The sequence below is a fragment of the Anthonomus grandis genome, chromosome 11, assembly GCF_022605725.1.
Source record: "Anthonomus grandis grandis chromosome 11, icAntGran1.3, whole genome shotgun sequence".
In the NCBI taxonomy this organism is placed as follows: domain Eukaryota; kingdom Metazoa; phylum Arthropoda; class Insecta; order Coleoptera; family Curculionidae; genus Anthonomus; species Anthonomus grandis.
This window is the reverse complement of record NC_065556.1, coordinates 14,371,723-14,393,893: the sequence shown is the minus strand read 5'-3', so window position 1 is coordinate 14,393,893 and position 22,171 is coordinate 14,371,723. Positions and strand designations below refer to the sequence as shown.

General features: G+C 32.8%; 1 protein-coding gene across 3 annotated transcripts in view; it reads right to left on the bottom strand.

Annotated features, from left to right (window-relative positions):
- LOC126742281 (histone H2A deubiquitinase MYSM1-like) overlaps window positions 1–18,037 on the bottom strand; it is a 35,108-nt gene extending 17,071 nt beyond the window's left edge. For all 3 annotated transcript variants that reach the window (XM_050448910.1, XM_050448911.1, XM_050448912.1), the window contains exons 1-4: window positions 17,860–18,037; window positions 17,599–17,798; window positions 7,013–7,629; window positions 6,611–6,949 (exon numbers count right to left, since the gene is read on the bottom strand). In XM_050448910.1, coding sequence (XP_050304867.1) covers window positions 6,611–6,949; window positions 7,013–7,629; window positions 17,599–17,798; window positions 17,860–17,918 — 1,215 coding nt within the window. In that variant the 5' untranslated portion in view covers window positions 17,919–18,037. The remainder of the gene's footprint in view (window positions 1–6,610; window positions 6,950–7,012; window positions 7,630–17,598; window positions 17,799–17,859) is intronic.
- Window positions 18,038–22,171: the final 4,134 nt, after the last annotated feature.

Sequence of the window (22,171 nt, the reverse complement as noted above, 5' to 3'; positions counted from 1 at the left end):
TGATCAATACCGTAAAATGGGGTGAATAGAAACAGTTTCGGACGTTTCCTACTCTGTTGCTAACATGGTAGTCACCTTTTTGACAACAAAAAATAAGGAATCTACAGGTCGCGACTTGTAGATCAAAAAGCGCATAATAGATTTTTTTTTAAATAGAGGGTTTTCCACAAAAAAAAATAAAAATGCTCTTTTTCTATTCACCCTTAAAATGGGGTGAATAGAAACACCCATTTAAATTGGTCAAATTTGCTATTCTACTCACACGAGGGCAAATAGGAACACCGGAAAAAAAATTAAAATTGATAAAAAAATATATTTATATTTTTTTATCAATTTTAATTTTTTAACACAAAAAAAAAACTGACAAAAACACCAATTTTACAAAAAAAAACATTTATTTTTATAGAAATGTAACAAGTCTAAACATATTATTTAAATTAAACAACTTTGATGCAAATTAAATTTTAAAATGTCTCTTTTTGACGATTGTTTGGTGGGGCGACTTCTTAAGAAAGTGGCTTCAATATCATTTTCTGTAATATTAATGACTTGTCCGATAAAATATTTATTTCTTTATTTCGATATTTTGTTGGAATGTGGAAGTGTCCATTTCTGAGTCTGCATCTGAAGAATGATATTGATCTTTTTCCATTTCAGAGTCCTCACTTGAAGAATGATCTTGAGCTTTTGCCATTATTGGCATGAAACTACTAAGGGGCAAATTCATTTCCGGATCTAAATCTTTATCTAAGGTTTCAATACCTCTTTCCAAATCATTATCCTCTTGATTATCTTTATCCAACGTGCTTTCAAAATCTGCACTTGTAAGGCTTTTGCCAGCAGGAACTTGTATTTTACGACGTCGACTCTTCACATTTTGACCATCGCCATATCTCATATTGTTCTTAGAATGTTTACCAAAGAGTTATTAAGTCCTTCTTCAATGTTCTGATTCTCATCATTTGTCTCGTCAAGATTTTGCTGCGGAAGGCGTCCCAAAACTTAATCCCTATCTAGTGGAAAAATTCCACACTTTCTAAACTCAGATTGTATGTTTTTTCCAGCATTAGGCTCAATAGCCTTTGACAAGTCATTTAGCAAGAAAGGGAATCTGTCCTTTGGAACCGTGCAATGCTTTGCACAAGCCCCCATTTTCCATTTTTCAAGGATCTGTTTTAAGAGGCCGGAAAAATGCCACGTTCAGAGGCTGGGTCAGATGAGTAGAGTTAGCCGGGAGGAAGATAAATGAAATATTATTTTCTTCGCAAAGAAATACCGTACTTGCAGAAAAATGTGAACTCAGATTGTCGCCAATTAAGTTCTTTTTTCCCGGTAGATCTTTTACTGCAGGTATGACAGTTCTCTCTACCCAATCTGAGAAGGAAATGGCATCAAACCAACCTGATGGACTTCTATTAAATCTGACGTCCTTTGGTCCTCCAACTGTCCAAGATGTATACAAATTTTTAGCTTTGTAAACCACGTATGGTGGGAACAATTTTCCATCAGCTGAAGCAGCGTACATAATAGAAACGGCTGACTTCGACGTATTGCAAATACGTTCTGGATAGCGACAGCCCCTTTTCGAGATTACTTTTTTTCCACCCGGATCGTCAGTTAAATTTGTTTCGTCGTAATTTATTACACATGGCGGTACATTTTTCAACTCCGTGGCTAAATTGTCCAAATAAGCATTGATAGTATTAGGAGAAACAGCAGCTCTTGAGCGCTTGATGTTTTGCAGATTCTAGATCTTAATTAATTTTTGTGACGTTTTAAAAAAGAATAGACAAAGTCTCTGCCAGGGATATTATCTTTAAATCTCGTTATTATTTTACCTCTACTGTCTAGGTAATTTTTTTTCATCATCCTGACGTCTAAATGGTCAAGTGGATACCCCCAATCGAAATAAACTATTAGTTGATGGACTAAAATATCTTCTTCTTGTTTGGTTAGGGCTGTTTGTCCTCCATGACGCTTTAGATTTCGGTTTTTGTGGTGCCGATAAAGAACAGAATAATAAATGTTGTATGTTTCGTGAGCCACTCTACTATAACTCATCCCGTTGTCAATTGAAGCAAGGGCTATTTTTAGAGTTTTTTCATCAATTTTCTCATATGTTTTACCTCGAGGGTCTGGTTTATAAACGCGAGGCATTTTCCTGCAAAAGAAAAAACAATTATGGGGTGGATAGAAATAGCGAGTGAATAGAAACAGCGTGTTTCTATTTACCCCAAAATTACTTAAAAGTGACGTTATGTATTATATTACATCATAGCAAAAAAAATAAGCAAGACAAGCAATTTCTGAAATAGGCAATGTAAACCAGACACCTTACAGCTACTTTAACCAAAAACTCAATGTCTTACCTGTTTTTAGCTAACCACAGTGAAGAAAGTTTTGCTAGTGATGAAAAAAGCACATGTGTTCACTCCGACGGGTGGTTGGCACTGCAATCAGGGCTGCCAACATAAAACATCTTTCGCCTGTTAAAGTAGTTATGGCGATATCTGTTGACCGTTTGAGAACAAATTTGAAGCGTTGGGAGGTTTAATTCCGATGTTGATTTTTTTTAAAAGATGTTTCCCGTTTTTTTTGCTATTCACCCAGCAGTTTCTATTCACCCCATTTTACGGTAAGTATAATATCAAAATTTGAAACATTTCTGAAAGATGTCCTAAAGATAGGATTACATCTTATCTACATGAAAATCTGTTTGGTTTCACTTCTCGCTTAGGCTATACAGCAGATGCTATATCGAAATTAGTAAGTTATTTTACTATAAATATTGATAGAGGGCAAAAACGTATTACAGTTTATCTCGATTTGTCAAAAGCGTTCACAATTAATTCCCCAAATATTAAGAGACAGTTTAGTCAACACTTGTTAAATTTCAAATTTTATTCAAATCTCAAAACATGGATATCCCCATGCATACATATAAACTGCGAATTCGAACGAATTCGACGAAACCGAAAAACTACTAATTTTTCAAGACTTTTGAGATTGGAATCTGCAGACTGCATTTCTTCATTCTTGCATTAAAACAAGCCCTACATCCAAAGCCTTTATAGGTTTTTTATAATATTTGAATGTATGTACAAGAAGATTTTTTTCTTTTTTTTTGAGTGTATTTTTCAGGTCTATTTTGTTCTTTTTTTTTGTTGCGATTTTTTCCAATAAGATTTTAAATTCATATTGTTATAAAAGTGTTATAATTAATATAACTTAATTATTAGATTTTAAGCCGTATCATATATAGTAGAATAGATGCCGACCTTTTTTCCAGTCAAGCTTTGATGTAGGTCCGCGTCTTGTTTGCTCTCTCATTGCAGTCTTTATAAACACTTTACTTATTTTATAATTGACTCCAGTGGCGTGTCGCTTCTCTAGCAATAAATATACAATATAAAAATTCAAAATAATATCTTTATCAGAAACCTTTGTGTTAGTGTGTATCAAAGTTTCTCATTTTAATACGAGCGCTATTATTTTATGTTGCCAAACACCGCTACATCCAAGCCGTTTATTAAATTCGAGCATCGAGCTGAGTGCACTTTTTTGCCCGTATAAGCGCATACACGATCACGACGTACGCTGCGCTGCCGCTGTCGAACTTACAGGGCTAACATAATTTTGGATTAAGCTTTGTTTGCAGTACGCGTGTCTAGAATTAATGTAGTAAATTCGGCCCGTCTCTTGTCAGTCTTATCGGACCTGCAATTTAGACTTTTTTCTTTGTTTTTTAGTTATTAGTCTATTATTAGTTTTCATTTGGAAAATATTATTTCTTATTTGGACATAATTAGTGCTTTTATCTCTTAAAAAAGCTTTATATTTGATTATTTACCGACAACCGGTAAGCTGTAATTCGACAGACATTAAGAGGCACACTCATGATTTCAGCAGTATTGATTCCATCAAACTTCTGTATTTTTCATTGGTTCGCAGTCAACTTGAGTCAAATTCATGTATATGGTCACCTTATTATGCTAAATATATAATGTGTCTAGAAAAAGTTCAACGTAAAATCATAAGATACATTGCTTACAAGCTTAATATTCCTTCTATTGATATTAATTACAGTGAAATGTATAGATTGCTGAACATTGAAAAGTTAGAGACTCGACGTAAAAACTCCGATATTGTCACAACATACAAGATTCTTAACAATGTAATACAGTCTCCTGAGTTGTTGTGTCAACTTAATTTAAATGTTCCTCCTACTACAGTGCTCAGACAGACTAGATTATTCTACCTTGAACAACATCGTACATTGTATGGTGAAAACTGTGCAATATGTAGAATGATGATTAACTCAAAAAGTGTCAGTATAGATTTGTTTCATTGTTCTCTGAGTTCACTTCAACGAGTTTTAAAATCTGCTTAAGTGCAATATAATTTTATATCGTGACTTTGCTTAAAGTATGTCTTCTTTTCTATTGCAGTTACTCTATTTTAAACCATTGTTGTCCTTATATTTTATTTTATTGATGTTACCTGTTATCTGTTATTTATGCTAGATATTTAGTGATAGTACTAATACTTCAAGTACTTTATTGCGATATAAAATCTTATTTTGTTGAATATTTTATATACTATATTTATTTTGTAAATTGGTTAATTACCGTAATATATACTGAAATTGAAGATTATTCCATTATTATGGCGTATTCGAGTAGTGTCACGCTTGACGGTGCCGGTACATCAGGTTCCCCATGATGGGTTCGTGTGACTGTATCGTATGTAGTTTAGTAAGTAGAGAATTTCAACATTTTTGAAGAAAAAAGGCAGATTACTTTCAGAGGTAGACCAACAACCGTTTTAAAAGACTTAATAAAACAAACTAAATCATATGTAAGACATCTTCAAAAAGAAAATTATAACAAGTGTGAATGGTTGACTGGTTGCGACAAGAAGTCTGTATTATTTTGCTGGCGGTCTATTTTATTTTCTAGTGAAAAGAGCTCGTAGAATAAAAATTTTTGGCGATCTGAACAATTTACATAAATTAATTAAAAGACACAGCAGTAGCAAAGCGCATATACAGGCCATCATCAAAGAAAAAACTTTCGGTAAAACAAGAATTGAGCACATGTTAAATTATCAACAAAGATGTGGTGGAAGTTATTAAAAAAATTAAAAATGATATAAACGAAGCATCGTTTGTTGTTCTTATTTTCGGCGAGATTACTGACATAGCTAATACGAGTCAACTATCGAAGATCATCCGCTATGTAATAAAACAAGGCGAAATAAAAGAAAGATTTCTTGGTTTTTTAATGCCTCAATGCAACGAACAGTTTTAGCTCTGAAAGGCATTGTGCATTAACTATTGAAGATCTTGATTGTGGTTCAAAATTAGTAGGTTAAAGCTATGATGGAGCAGCAGTTATGGCAGGTGCATTAGGGGGTTTACAGGCCAAAGATAGAGGAGTATACCCATCAGCCCTTTTTATTCATTGTATGGCACATAGACTAAATTTGGTGACGCAACAATCTCTCAATTAAATAAAACAATGCAAAATATTTTTTCAGACGTTAACGCCTAGCAGCATTTTTTTTTTAATCTCCAAAACGATGAACTGCATTGGATGTTACAAACATGTTACAAAAAGAAACTGATTTTAATCTTCTGTTACTTATATTCGCTGAAATATTTCCATTCTCTGATAATTTATTTAACGTTAGACAGAGCAAAATGAGTAAATTCAGGAATTCAAGTCAATAGTTTTATCTAAAAGGGAACAAATTAATTAATTTTGAGAACCAGAAAGAAAAAGAACATGAACTGAAGATACTAGAGACAATCAGAAAATAGATAAAAAAAACTGAAGCTCGTAAACTGTTCTACGAAATAAACGACAATAATTCGGCTCACATGGACGATAGATTTAATAACTTTACAAGTCTAAAATTTCTAGAGCTTGTCAAATTCAAAGAAAATAAAACAATTTTAGAAGAAGCTTTTGATTTGCATTTTAAGTAAGGCTAGGAGAATATTTATAAATTTAGACATAAATTCCTTAATAAATTTTAACATTTAAGGTAATTTTTTTGTTCCTACCTGTATAAGGTAATAAATGCGAAACAACAATATCAATTTTCGTATTTTTATTCTATTATCAAAAAAATGTATGTACTTGAACCGAACATAGCTAAATTACGTCCTCTGTTGATTTTGATTTTTGATAATTTCGAAAAATCGAGCAAAAAAATAAAACAGCTTCCCCATTTCTTAAGGGCTGGACACGCCACTGATTGACTCCCTCATTTTCTGCCGTATTTAGCACAGAAATTTTGAGTTATTTTGTTTTTATGATGAATAAATGGTTATTGAATTTGAAAAATGTAAATATGCACCCACTATACAGGCTTTAGCTCACAGAAAAACAGAAAAATCACCACCCAAACATAAGAAAATCTACTCAAAGTAGTATTTCCCAAATCATAGTCATAATGAACTATGTTTTTGAATTGATCTATAAATGTTTATAAAACACACAAGCAAATTTTACAACTTAATACGTATCTTTTCTGTGATTGTAATACATGAAATTTGCTTCAGAATATTAGAATTATAAAGCAAATTGTATAGAAACATTTTTACCTTCAAATATCTTTCAGGAGTTTTAGTAGGTCGTCCCTCAAAAAATTCTGAATGCACGTACTTTTCCAAATCACTGATCTCGAGTTCATTTACAACTACTTCTTCCGATGGTACTTCCATGCTGTCCAATTGCTTGGCAACTTCTTCACTAACTTGAGATCTGTTTATCAGTTCTTTTTCAGGTGTGCTTTCACTAGAATTGGTAGGCACTTCGTGAGATTCCTCTGAAACCTCTGGTTTCTTAATGGTGGCTTTTGGTTCATCTGATGAGGTGTAATCTATGTCTTCAATATCAATGCTCATATCTGTAGAATCATCTTCAGCATGTTCGATTTTTACCTGAAAAATGTGCGATGATGACGTGTCCATGGGAATTGTAAAATATTTTCTTTAACTACTTACGATTTCTTCTCCTTCACATACAGGAAGTACAACTGTCTTTTTTGGATCAATATCTGGGAGGAAGGTGGCATCTACGTTAGATTCTGTTTCAATCTCAACCCCTTCAACAAGTTCAGTCCCAGGTTTATGTAAATTTGATACTTTCTTTTTATTAAAGATGGGCTCTTTAAGATTGAACTTCAACTTCAGTTTTTTCTTGGGAACCTTTCTTTTCCTTATTGCTGGTTTTTTGTATTTCTCTTTTCTGTCTATTCTTTCACTAGACGTTGTTGAAGAACTGCTAGAAGTTTGTCTGTTACCAGAACTTTCGGTGCTAGTAGTCTGACGTACTGTCGGAAAAGCAGTGCTTACTGAAGCTATCACTTCTTCAACACTTGTAGGAATCTGACTACTATTTAGTACATCAAGACTCGATCTACCAGGAATCGGCTCTATGTTCTCTACACTATCAGCACATACATGTTGATAAGCACCCAGGTTTTCAGCATAAAAATTTTTAAAGTAGTATTTTACTTCAGCAGCTGTTTTAGAACCTACAAATTGCGCTAGTCTTATGCTACTTCTGCCAAATATCTCAATGCCTCTCTGTAGTAAGGCCTTTTCTTTTTCTGTCCAACCTAGAAAAATATAATAAAGTTATATAATTAATACTTGTTAAAGTTTAATGAAAATGAAGAGTATCGACTTTCACACAATCCTAAAATACGTGTTAAATTGAGAAATAATTAAAGAAAACAAAATAATGGTTACAGGTATAGATTTAAAATTACCGGTAATTTAAAAATCGGTAATATTACCGGTAATATTATGTAATATTACGGTAATATTGGTAATTTATTAAAAAAAAAACAGCTTTTTAGTTTTTTTAAATCAAAACTGTAAAAAACGAGTCAGAATGAACTACGTAATAGAGTGTATAATGGTAAATTATCCTCATCATCCCCAACCTCTTCATCTGATTCTTCTTTCTCCTTGGTTAATTCAGTCAAGTCTATAATTTCAAAACCGAGATCTTCTTTTTCAATTTCTTCCTCAGAATCCTCAGTAGCTTTTTCTCTTCTTGAATGACCTTCGTTTAGTAAATTATAATTATGGATTATGGGCAATATAGCTTAGTTTTCCGGCTCTTTCCACGGTAAGCCTGTTTCTTCTTTGCCGATGAATAAATCCATAAGTACTAAACGTTCTTTCGGTTGCGGCTACTACTACTTATTATAGAACTGGAGCAAATTCCTGCCCACCAAACATTCCCAGACATAGATTTTTCGCTGAAAATAACGAATTCCTTAGCAAAAAGAGTACCACCTCTAATTTTGTACTGTGCAAGTGCTTCCATAATAAGACCTACTTCTGAAGAATATTTTGGATGACGCCTTGCACTTTCATAGATGAACTCCGTCGCAACTAAAATTTCAGCTTCAGTTAAATTGTTGCCACGTTGGTTTAGTTCTAATAGGTAAGCAGCAAGATGAACGGTTTTTAAACATTTATTTTCTCGTTTTTCGAATTGAACATATTTTCTGGGATTCCAACATAGTAACGGATAAATTTGATACTTTGTCACGTAATATAGATCTTATTTCAAAAAAGCTGATAAACACTTTTGAGATTGTTGGCCCGTTAGCTTTAAAAAACGTTATCCACTTAGAGATTGGCTGGAACAAGTCAATTTGTAACCAAAATTCATTTTGAAGAAGAAATCTTACTGTATTTGTTGAAAGAACATCAGAAATATCTGGGTTATCATCAACTGCTAAACTTTTAAATGAATGGTTAGTGTCCAAAAAGCTTTTTAAACAAGAAACAAAGGAACACCATCTTGTTTTCACCGGCAATTTTAAAGAGATGTATCGCCCCGTTTTGTTTAACTGGATTTTTTTCAAACCTTGCATGTAAAATCTGCGAATTTTTCAACTCTGATACAATTGAAATTATGTTCTTTTTAAAATTGGCAAAATGGTCTAGCTTCAAGAAGTCTTCAACCAGAAGGTTTAGACCGTGACAAATACAACCATAATTAGTTATGTAATTGTACTTGCTGCTAACTATTTCACACGCCTTTTTTATGTTAGCTCCGTTGTCAGCGACAATAGCCAAAAAATTTGAAGCTCCCAATTCTTCCAATACTTTTTCAATTTCTAAGGCCAAAAATGTTGCTAAATGTCTGCTATCTTCGGTATGGATTGATTTATAAAATATCGGAAGAGGTGTATTAATAACAAAATTGGATATAGAGTCATTTCTACAATTTGACCAACCATGCATTTGTAAGCTTAAGATAGGTGCTTTACTAATTTTTGAAGAAACTGCAGCTTGTACTCTAGTGTACTCGGATTCGAGTAGTGGATTTGACAACTGGTAACGAGAAGGCGGTTTATATGCGCATCTCATTGTTTTGAATACATCCAACCATACTTTTTTTGTTGTCATATCTAATGGGGCTCCTGAGACATAAATAGCCCTTGCCAGTATTTCATCAACTTGTTGTTTTCTTGAGAAGATATATTATCAATATACGAAGAAATTGTACCCTGTGATGCTTTAGATGTACTTGAAAAAGAAGAACTAGCTGAGGAAGGCACAGGCCGAACTAGTGAAGCTATTTCTGAGTCTAAAGTCTCAAATGCGTGTCCCTGCTGAGAGGTTTCATAATCAGCAATTTCAGTATCACTATCTTCTAATACCATGGGTGAACTTCGCGAGGTATTGGTATTATTGTTACTACCGAAAACATTTTTAACAGGCAATTTCCCTTTTTTAAGAATGTGTACTATATTTTCAGGTATTTTGACACATTTAAGCAAATGTTGGAACTGTCTGGCAGCATTTCTTTTAAAGGAGGTTTTACAATATTTACAGGAATAGTTGTCTTTATATTTAAGATCGTAGTATCTCCAAACATCACTCTTTGGCTTAACCATATTATCGCAACTACAAAATAAACATCATGCATTTCGAGAAGATGTTCAGACCAGTTTAAATATCACCTACAATAATTACAGTTATTTAATAAAAATTGCACTGATAGTTATAATGGCTATAAACAACCCTTTTGTAGGTACCAATAATGCCACTAATTATAATCAATACAGAGAGACTGTTTACAAAATATCGCTTGCCACGGCCCACGGGGAATCACAGAATTTTTATTACTCATATTTTGGTTATTCCCCGATCCCGATCTATACATCAAGAAAGCGGCGGCGCAGCGTTAGCCCACTCCGTACGGCACGATCGTCTTTCGTCCTTGCGCCTCGCGCCAGTAAAGCCAAGTAGAGCTGGGCGAATAGCGAATAAATGAGAGTATATAGAGTGAAAAAAAAACCCAATGTTACCGGTCTTGCAGTAATATTACGTAATATTACCAAAATTACCGGTAATGTTACGTCGGTAATATTACCCTTTACAGCACTAGTTACAGGTACTCAGGTAAAACCACAAGGAAAGTTATTTAATTTACTATAATTTTTTAACTGTTAATTTTCTTTCTCATAATTATAACCAATAAAACTTTTTGTTAAATCATACTTTATATTAAATGTAAAAGATTTTCCAAAAGGACCAAACAGTAGTTGACTAAAGACTAATACAAAAAAAAATTACAATTTCCATAAAAACAAATTACAAGAAAAAGACGAGATAAAAAAAATGTAAACCTTTAAAATAATAATATGTCACAAATACCTTGAAATGTATGTAATGATTATGCTAAACAAAAGGCAAAGTAAAAATATATAGAATTACCCAAGTTAATATTTAGTAAACGTTTTTTCAGTTGACTATGGCCTGCTATACATTGAATAAAACATTTTTTTTAATAACAGGTTACTTTTTTATCTTTCAAGGAGTACCGAGTAAGTTTAATAAGTCATTCATTTCTGTTTTTTAAGACAGTAGACACGATGGTAAAGCAAAAACGTTGTTGATTATCTTATCGGCTGGTTCAAACCAAATTTTCATTCATAAGTGGTAATTAATATTTTTATGTCTTATAAGTTAGGTGCCAAGTTGATGATAGTAGTATAATAAATCATAAAATAGAAGAGCATGGCCCAGTAAAAAAGCATTTAGTAACTCTTTGAAAAGTTTTATTAAATCGTTATTTGAATTGTTACATGTCACAGTTAAAAATTACAGAAAGGTTACCAACTATTTACATACTTATTTAACAGTCTGGCTGGCAGATTGTCATAGCAAAGGTTGTCATCGGTGTTTAGCATAGAATACAAACAATAAAAATAAACAAAAAATAAGTGGCTTAAGAAAGACAAAAGAAAAATGGAGAATTTATAATGGGGTTTATTGAAAATTAAATTGTGAGTCTAATCGTAATAGGTGTAAACTCAGAACTACAGAGGTCCTTCAGTTTTTTTACATCTGACCTCTCAGTCGTTAATTGACTAAAATTAAAATCAGTTAAATTAGTTAGATGCTACAAAACTTTATTTACATGTTTAAGAATTTTTTCATCCAATTTAATTCTTAAATTATTCACCCTTTCATTAATTCCCAGAATTAATATTAATTCGTCTAATCCATAACTAATATCCAATATCGTCAACAATAACTGATCACTGAATGTTATAGCAAAAATTAAAATATAACTCAGGGCAACTCGTTTTTACATGAGAAAAAAATGAGGATATAAAATTAAGTAATAATACAGAATATGTTATCACCTTGGCTATATTATACATATATAGGGTGTCCAAGATAAGGATCAACTGCATGAGGATCTCGGAAGCTGTAGAAGATACGAGGTCGGTTAAATTAGAGAAAAGTTGCTCAATTCGATCCTTAATTAAATACAGTTTCAACCATTTTAAAATTCCGAATACTTCCGGAGATATCCGGGAAAAAAACGAAATTTGGCAAAATTGTTTTTATTTTTTACCAGCTCTATTTTAACAGATACCAAAAAACCGAAAGCACTTTTTCATTGCCACTTGATGTATAAATATTTTAAATCCGACGTTTCGTCTTTGAGTTATCATCATCAACTTTCATTTTTTATATGAACCGAAAAAAAACTACACCCTGTGTCTAAAAGCCTATTTAATGACAAATTACAACGATATATCACACAAAAGTTTTATCGTCAAAAAAGTCACTTTTTATGAAAATTTGTCGTTTGTGTCATAATAGGCCATAAAGGAGCTTTTAAAAAACATTTAGCACTTACCCATATTAAAAAAGAGCAAGGATTAATTAACTAACTAAAGCATTTTCACATTTGCTCTCAACTTTTACTTCATTAAAGGTTTGTCTTCGAAAGTTTTTTTGATATAGCGTTAGTTTTTAATTAATTAAATTACAACTCCTGTAATTGATCATTTCACTATAGGCATAATAAAACTGAGTTTCCACTGGGATGGAAAAACTGTCTTCAAGTCCAAGGACATACTGAATAAAATAAAGACAAGGGGATAAGAGATGGACATACACATTTTCTAAAAAAATAATTGGGTATACCATCAGGACCAGCACTAAGTTTAAGGGGTAATCAAAAGATCTTATCAAAAATTAATCCAAGAGATAATTTAGGTTTAGGAATAGTCATGTTTACATCAGCTTGTCGAGAAGGTAAGTCATTATCTCCATTACAGACAGTAGAAAGAAATTGGGCAAACCCCTCTGCAATTTGTTCACAACCAGCAAACTCCCCATTATTATAGGTCATCAAATCAGGAAGCCTATTTGTTGCTCTCCTGTTATTAAACTTATACCAAAAACTTTTGTGGTTTGTATAAAGTAATTGGTCCAAATTTGAAATAAAGTCCTGGTAACAAGCCTCTGTTAGAGTTTTGCACCTAGCTCTAAGATCTAAAAAGACGTTGTAGTCTGCAACAATATGACTAGACTGATATTTCTTATGAGAGATTTTCATTTGCTGGATCAAGTACTTTAATTCCCCTGAAAACCAACTGGAAAATGATAAGGTTTTAAACCTCTTAAGAGGCACAAACAAATCTATAGCCATATTCAATATATGATAGAACTCTGAAACCGCATCATCACTATTAAGGTCTCAATTAACTCCACACAAATAGCTATTGACAGCCAAATAATTTGCATTTCTAAAGTCATAAAAAAACTGTACAAAATTAAGTTTTTTCTTTACCATTGTTAAAAGTTAATTCAAATGATATGACTTATGATAAACAGATTTATCAAAAACACAGTCAATAGCTTCACTCACTACAAACAGATCATTCCTATTTGTAAAAGTTAAATCAAGAAAAGTATTTCTATCATTTGGTAGAAAATTCCTTTGAAAAAAGTTAAGGTAAGAATAAAATTCCCCAAGTATTAGCACACTTGAGTTAGGTGGGTATCTAACAACAGTTCCAAACTCATCATTTTCCCAAAGAGCATCAGGAACATTAAAGTCACAGTTTGAAAATTATTGCCTGAGAATACCAACTGACTGACAATGCCCTTCACAAGAATCCTTAACTAAAATTTATCTTACTAAACTACTTTTTATCTGCTTTATCAGGTCAAAATTAGAATATAACTGCATTGTGTGGAATCCATTATCCAATTTAACAACATTAATTTTATTGAGTCTGCTCAGTACAGGTTTGCTAAGTACTTAGCCCATAGAGATGATTATGTATATCCTGTAAGAGAATTTGACCACTGCCAACTATGAGCACACTTTAATATACATCCATTGCATCTGATACTTCTTGTATCTTTTTCATTTCAAGTATTTATATGGGATAATAATTGGTTTAATAAACAATCCTATTCTTCTCATATTTTTTTCATCCTCCCTAGGCTTAATACTAAATACCAACAAACCTTCTTTGCAAGGCCTCACTCATGTTACATGTAATGTTCAATATAAGTGTTTCATAATTTTTCCAATAAATGTTCTATAATTGGTTGTGCTATAGTCAATATATGTAACACTACACAAAGAAATCCATGGAAGCATCCAAAAATCTAATTTTCCATTTTAAATTCATTGACGATTTTTAACTTTGTGCAATCTGAAAATGTTTATTACCTTAAATTAAAAACAGAATTATTAAATTATAAAGTTTGCTATATCTCAATGTGCGCGGAGCAATGTTTTTCCCCCTTCCACTTACAACTACTTCTAAATATCTCATGTGCTTATGCAGCTATCGCATATAAGCCTCTCGGTATGCTCGTTCAAGAAATTATTGTGACTCTGATTAGGGTTTATTGTAGTTGGTTGTATTTAAAAGTTAAATTTGAATAAATATATTGTTGGAGCTTTTTATTTTCTATTGTTTCCATTTTTAGACAGGTTAGTCAAAGTCAAAGATAGCTTTGTTATCATAACATAGTTGTTGACTAAGCTATTTGGTAAAACAAAAATTTAAATGTAGATATAAGATATAAATTATAATATTTATAATAGGAACAAAAAATACAAAAAAACCTGAGAAAATATGAAACACTAAAAATTACAATTAGAACAGCCATACATTAAAATTACATACTTAATACAACATAACACATAAGTAACCTGAATGTAATAAAATTAAAATTTCGTCAATGACGATAAACAGAAACATTAAAAGAAGCATCAGATCAAATTATCTGCATAAAACTCCACCAAGCTATAAAATCCCTTATTTACCAAAAGTGTCCTTGCTGCTCTTTTAAACTTTTTTGTGCGCTTTAGTTGTCTTATGTTTAAGGGTAAATGGTTAAAAAGTTTTCTACCTTCAAATACAAATGAATTCCTAACAAGAATAGAGTGAGGAATAGGCAATCCAAGCAAACAGACCTGGCGGGTCGTATAGTGTCTCTCAAACTGAAGGTCCCTTCTAAATTTCTCAAAAATAAATATTACCATTTCCAAAACAAAGAAGCACCATAAAGTCAAAATTTTACATTTAACAAATAAATGATTACAGGACTGATTAGCAAACCTTACCCCACATAAATAGCAAACTGCTCTTTTCTGAAAAACAAACAAGCCATTAAAAAGATACTGAGAATAGGACCCCCAGAATGGGATACCATAGCGAAGGTGCGGCTCAATTAGGGCATATGCATTTTTAGATATTGCAAAATCCAAATTATTTGTTATCACTCTAAGAGTATAACTTCCAGACAAGACCTTACAGCAAACACGAGAGATCTGTTCCTCAAATTTTAAAGTATCATCAATGGATAAACCCAAAAATGTATTAAACTGTTGGATTGCAACAAAACAAGAGTCCATAAGAATATTATTAATGGAACCTTTAAAATTGACAATATTAGTCTTTGAAACATTAAAACTCAACAAATTTGAGCCACACCAGGTTTTTACTTTGTGAAGACCGGCAGTTATTTTCTTGCTTAATTGAGACGGATCTGCATCATGCCATAAGATAGTTGTATCGTTTGTAAACATAGTGAACTTCCCTTCAGGAAAAAATTGGGGAAGGTCATTGACATATAGAAGACATAACAGTGGGCCCAAAACTGAACCCTGGGGAACACCAGCATTGACAGACAAGTCCCTTGATATTTCATCATTAAAAAGTATTCCCTGGACTCTGCCAGACAGGTAGGACTTAAGCCACTCTAAGCAAACACCCCTGAAACCGTATTTGCTTAACTTTCCCAGCAGTATTTCATGATTCACACAGTCAAACACTTTTGACAAAAACACCCCTGCAGCAGCATCACCGTCATTTAACCTATCATAAAGCACCCGAAGACATGCGAAAATCGCGTCCCTGGTGCCAACATCATGTCGAAAATCCAAACTGCTCAATACTCAAAATATCATGTCTCTTAAAAAATGAAACAATTCTCACCTTAACAAGTCTTGCAAGAACCTTTGCCAATGTAGGAAGAAGCGCAACATGACAGAAATTTGATGGATCATTAGGATCTCCACCCTTGTGAAGAGGGATAATGACAGATTTCTTCAAGCATGAGAGGAACACCCCTGACAAAAGAGGTGTTTATCGCAACTACAAGTATCTCCAGCACTTCTGTAGGAAGAGCCAGAAAAATATGCAAGGATATCTTATCCCAACCTGAACTCATTTTATTTTTAATTCTAGAAAGAATCTTCCTCACTTCTAAAATGTCAGTCGGAGCAAGAAAAAAAGATTCAGGTACACTTACATGTGACAAATATTTTAAGGGACTCCTAGTCTGTGGTCTACTTTCTGAAAGGTTATCAGCTATAGTACAGTAAAATGAATTTAAATTGTCAGCTTTTAAATCACTTGAAACCTGAGAAAAATGACCAGCCTTACCCCTCAAGGCATTTATGATTCTCCAGGACTCCTTAGCCCTATTACTTGATTTTTTAATTCTTTCTTGAAACTAAGTGTTCTTTGTCATTAAAAGTTCCTTGTCATTAAAATTAAGGCTCTGTAAATTCTTCTGCAATTATTGAAATATTTTAAGAAGTGTTGATTATGTATCAAAAATTTAAGTTTAGTTTAATTATTTTATTATTAGTTAACATCCAAATAATTTCTTATTATTGAGCCAGATGTCTGTTGGAAATAAGGCTTAAATAAATAAATTAAAATATTTCTAATGCACCATTATTGAACAATTTCTTTACTTTAAAACTCATTGCGACTACATTAAAAAGAAAATTGCAAAAAAAATGTTCTTTTTCAGTAGAATATCAACAAGTCTATCTTATCAATCTAAATTAATGGTTTATAATATTATCATTCAACCACATTTTGACTTTTATGCCTCAGTGCAGTATTTTTTTAATATAAACCAGACTAACAGACTTCAGAAACTTCAGAATCAGGGCATGAGGGTGATATTAAATGCACACTGCCTTACACCAATATCCTTTATGCTCAACACTCTAAATTGGTTTTCTGTTGAGAGAAGGTTTTGCTTTCTTTCTATGATTTTTATATATAGGATTGTAAATAATTTAGTGCCACCTTATTTTAAACAGTTCATTACTTTTAATAGAAATATCCATGATTACCCTACAAAAAATAGTGATGATATTTTTATTCCAATAACAAATTTTAGAAGTACCATGAATTCTTTGTTTTTTAAGGGTTTTCAAAAATATAATAGTCTTCCTCGAGAAATAAAGGAATCACAATCTCTTGATCAGTTTAAAACTGTTCTAAAGAATTATATGAATAATATAAATTAGTTTGAATAATATAAATTAATTTGGAAATTGGCGAATTAGGGCAATAAACTAATGTGGTTGGTGGAAATTCATTTATTTGTTTGTTTTTCTTTCGAGAGGGTGAAATTGTGCTTATTATTATTTTTTATTTATTTGCCACCTAGTTAAGTTACTTATTTAGTATAGTTTTGTTTTTATGTATATTAGATGTACCTACTTAATAAAGATATATTTCATTCATTTCATTTCTGTCCAATATTTTCATTAAATTAATGTTAGATTTTTTTCCCTCTGTATGTGTTTTAATTTTTTCAAAACATATGGAGCCATATAATAAAAATCTGTGAACTTCTTTTTCTTTAAATGTAATGCTAAATTTTATCATGTGGACCATGTATCTGATTTTAATACCACACAATCTGCAGGTTTGCTGCAAATTGTATCCTTCAGATTGCCATTGAAATCAAGTTGTATGTCTTACCACTTTCATCCGTAATGCAGTTTTCATTTGAAGCAGGGACAACATCACTGTCAGAATTGTTCTGATTACGAGGACCAGCATTTTCATCATACCAGTTATCTGGGTTCGTGCTTGGACGGTCTAAAAGCCACTGTGGGTGAATTGTATAGTCACAATTCAATAATTCAGAGTTTTGAGATATTAGGTTCGAATTGTCCACACTGAAACAAAATGTAATAAGTTTTAAAAAATTGGTTAATAAGATTTAATAAGCTTATGTACATAACACTGTTTGAGAGGCTAAAATCGTCTAAAGCATCAACTTCGTCATCGTCGGCCATGCTGCAAGTAGGTATGTATTTAAGCAGAAGGGCATAAACAATAGTAGTTAAGAATTTTTAGTATAATTAACACTATTTAGATAGAAATACAACACACAACGGAATTTGTAGGTTAAGAAGGTTAAGATAACCGCAAATGTCATTCTTTTTTTATTTTGGCAGGGACTTACTTACCGCGGCGATATCTTATTTAAAGCGGGGCACTTACTTTACTGCGGCATTGTACGTTTTGTTATCAACTCGAATAAAAATTAATTACTGGAGTAATTGTAAAACTGGGCACTGGACAATAACAGTTTTTTGAAGCTTTCTATTAAAGAACGCATTCCTCTCCTTTATTTTTTATTTTAGAGATTAAAATCTTTTCAGAAATAATCAATTTTTTGGTTTGCACAGACTTCACCAAGAAGACTGGATATATCTGCAATCTCCTTCATCAATCATGGTACTCTTCCTGTATTAGTAATTACTTCCATATATTTTTTGTGAACCATATCCACAGTCAAAAAGAATATAGTAATAGTAATAATAATAATAATAAGTCAAACTAAGAGTGCTTTCGCGAATAAAAATACTCGACGTTTTTACATTTCAAAGATCGACTGTATGAGTATGAGAATATTCTGACAAAACCTCAGAAAATAGTGTCATACTGTACATAGCAAGCTGGTTGTGGATATCGGCAGAAGGTACCCCTGTTGCAGCAGAACCTGTTGTAGAAATAAGAATATACGCTTTTTTCGAGAGAAGAAAAGATTCGCTGAGAAGTAAAACAGCATATCAGAACTTGCATGCCTGTAAACCTGAAGGTCACTTCTAACATACTGCGAATCATCCTCCAGTTAAAGTCCAAAATATCAAGTCCGCATGCCAGATGGGTACTTCGAAACATCCTTATGGGTTGGTTTTTTGGTAATCAGCTAGAAAATCTTTTTACCAGTCTCAGTCATCTTGCCTAACTCTGGAGTGAGACCGACGCACCTTTTGAATTTTTTTCAAATTTTTTGCGGAAAACCTTAGTTATTCCTCCAGACATTTGTAAATCCCTAGTCACACAATGTGCCAAAGCATACTCAGCTGGAGCAATAAACAGATTCTGCTACACTTCACAGATTATGCCGTACTGACTCTTTCGACTGGTAAAATGATAGGCCATTAACTCGTAAAATTTCAAATCCGGCTCTGGTTGAATTTGCCTCAAATCAGCGTCTTCGTGGTTGCCAGAATCATGAGCCAGTCGGTTGAAGGTAATGACTAGTGATTTACTCCGCGGCGGCCTTGTAGACTGTAAAGAACAACGTTCATGCCTTCCAGAAGTTTGTATGGCCAGGATGTTCAAAATTTCGGTGACGAACCCTTTCATCTCTTAGGGTCTTGAAGCCAAACCAAGTCACCTATGTTGTATCTCTGGTCTTTGACATTATTATCATATACGCCCTTCATCCGATCGCCGGCATCTTGAATATAAATACAAGTGTGACTATGAATGACATCCATTCTTCTATGCAGCTACTTGAAACTAAGTTTCATTTCATTTATTTCATTTATTTCATTTATTCATAATACGGGAAAACCCCATTAACTGTAAATTTTACAAAGCAATAATATTTACATAAACAACTTTCATAATCTAAACCTACTTAAAAAATTAATACTAAAGTAAAAAACACCTATACTACATATACTAGAAACAACCTTAATAATTTATATGCAAGAATGTAAATACAAAACTTTATGCACAATTATGAAGTAAGTGACCTCTTTAGATGCATTAAGGAACTTATGTTAAACACATCAATATTCGAATTGTTTAACAAATTCATATACCTATCCATAGGATTGTTAATTCCATAGGATGTTCTGTGGATTGGAATGTTAAAGGTTACATTATGGCGCAACCCGTGATGAGGAACATTAAATCGTATGCGACCCAACAGATCAGGGCAATCAATAAGCCTATTAACGATCTTATATATAAAACTAGCACCAGAAATATTACGGCGTTGCGACAGTGTCGGAATAGATAATTGACTTTCAATATAAGAATAGTCATGGTTCTCAATGACAGTTAAAGTTCTATGAGCACAATATCTCAGGAATTTATGTTGAACTCTTTCTAAAGCATCGATATGAATCTGGTGGTATGGAGACCAAACTACAGAGCAGTACTCCAATATAGTTCTTACTAGGGAGCAATAAACCCTTCTTGTTGAAGAGACTGAGAAATATGAACAGTTTCTCATAACAAACCCTAGCAATTTTGATGCTTTTATAGAAATTGAATTAATATGATCAATAAATGTGAGTTTCTCATCAAAAATAACTCCTAAATCCCTAATAGATGCAACATAATTCAGTGGCTCATTATTAATGAAGTAGTTGGATTGAAACCGGTTGATCCTGCGAGTGAAACTAATAACACAACATTTCCTAGCATTTAAATGAAGATTGTTTTGTTCACACCAATTATTTAGGCGATCCATATCTGCTTGTAGTAAATCTTGATCCACAATACTACCAACCACCCTCCAAAATTTTAAGTCGTCTGCAAACATCAAACACTGACTATACAGGAAACAGTTAACTATATCATTAATAAATAAATTAAATAATAAGGGTGATGTATGCCCTCCCTGAGGGAGACCTGATGTTACGCTGATAGGATCAGAAAAATGTCCACCTACCCTGACCCTTTGAATACGGCCAGTTAAAGAATTCTTAATCCAACTCACAAAATCAACATGAAACCCTACGGAGATCAGTTTTGACAGAAGAATTTGATGATCAATACGATCAAACGCCTTACTAAAATCGGTGTATATAGAATCAATTTGTTTATGATCCTCTAATTTACTCATAAGATCAGATTGGTAACAGATCAAGTTAGTGGCAGTAGACTTATTCTTGCAAAACCCATGCTGTGAATCTGATATTAAGCCTTTGCATAACCAAGAAAGTTGATTAGCTATGAGGCTATCAAAAAGTTTAGGTATTGAAGATTGAATGCAAATACTTCTATAATTATCTATGACATCCCGACGGCCAGCTTTAAACAACGGCACAATAAAACTTTCCCTCCAGGCAATTGGAAATGTGGATGTTTGTAAGGAAGCATTAAATAACAAAGATAAAGGAATGGCAAGAGTACATACACACTTCCTCAAGAGAAAATTCGGAATCCCATCTGGGCCTGCAGTAATCTTGTTAGGGAGTGAGCTAATACCTTCAAATATATCATATGTTAAGATCTTAGTAATGTTTAAATTTAAACCATTAGCGGGAGCATTTTGCAGCTGATTATTATCAATACCAGGAGAATAAACAGTTTGGAAAAATTCTTTAAACATGTTTGCAATATCCAAACCACTGGACGCTTGCTTGTCACCATAAAAGAGCGTATTGGGAAGGGTATAATTGGACCTCTTATCATTGATATACTTCCAAAATGATTTAGGGTCATTCTGTAAGCCAGAATCTATCCCTTCAATATATTGTCGGAAGCACAAATCAGACATACGTTTGCATTCAGACCTAAGGCGAGAAAATTTTATATACTTTTCGTCTGTATTATCTCTCATATATAATGAATGAGCACTCCTTTTGTTCCTAGTTAACTTTCTAAGTTCAGGGGAGAACCACTTAGGAAATGAGGAAGTTCTATATTTCTTTAAAGGAATAAAATATGCAATCCCCATAGAGAGATATTCATAAAAAACGCTGATTGATAAGTTAAGATCACTATGAGATAAACACTCGTTCCAATTAATTGAGGAGAGAAAGATATTAAGCTCATTGTAGTTACCGCTTCGGAAATCATAAAAAAATTCTTCATAAGCTAGATTTGAAGAAATTGAGTTATTTGCTGTTGAAATATCCAAATGACACTCATATCCAATATGATGAAAATTAGCTTCGAAAAGAGGGTCAGAAGCTTTAAGAACATTTAAATCCTTAACATTAGAAAAAACCAAATCTAAAAATACATCTCTATCATTAGGAATCAAGTTACATTGATAAAATTTTAAATAACCAAATCTTTGTGCAACATCTAAAGCTGGGTCACCTCTTGGGCATTGAACCAGGAGACCATGCTCATCATTGCCCCATGCAGCCCTTGGTAGGTTGTAATCTCCAAACAGATATACATTTAGGTTGGCATATTGAGTAGTAACACATTCCATGGTTTGACAATGGCAGATATAAGTATCCCGAGGTGATTGTGGAGGTATATAAACACCACCAATAATGAACTT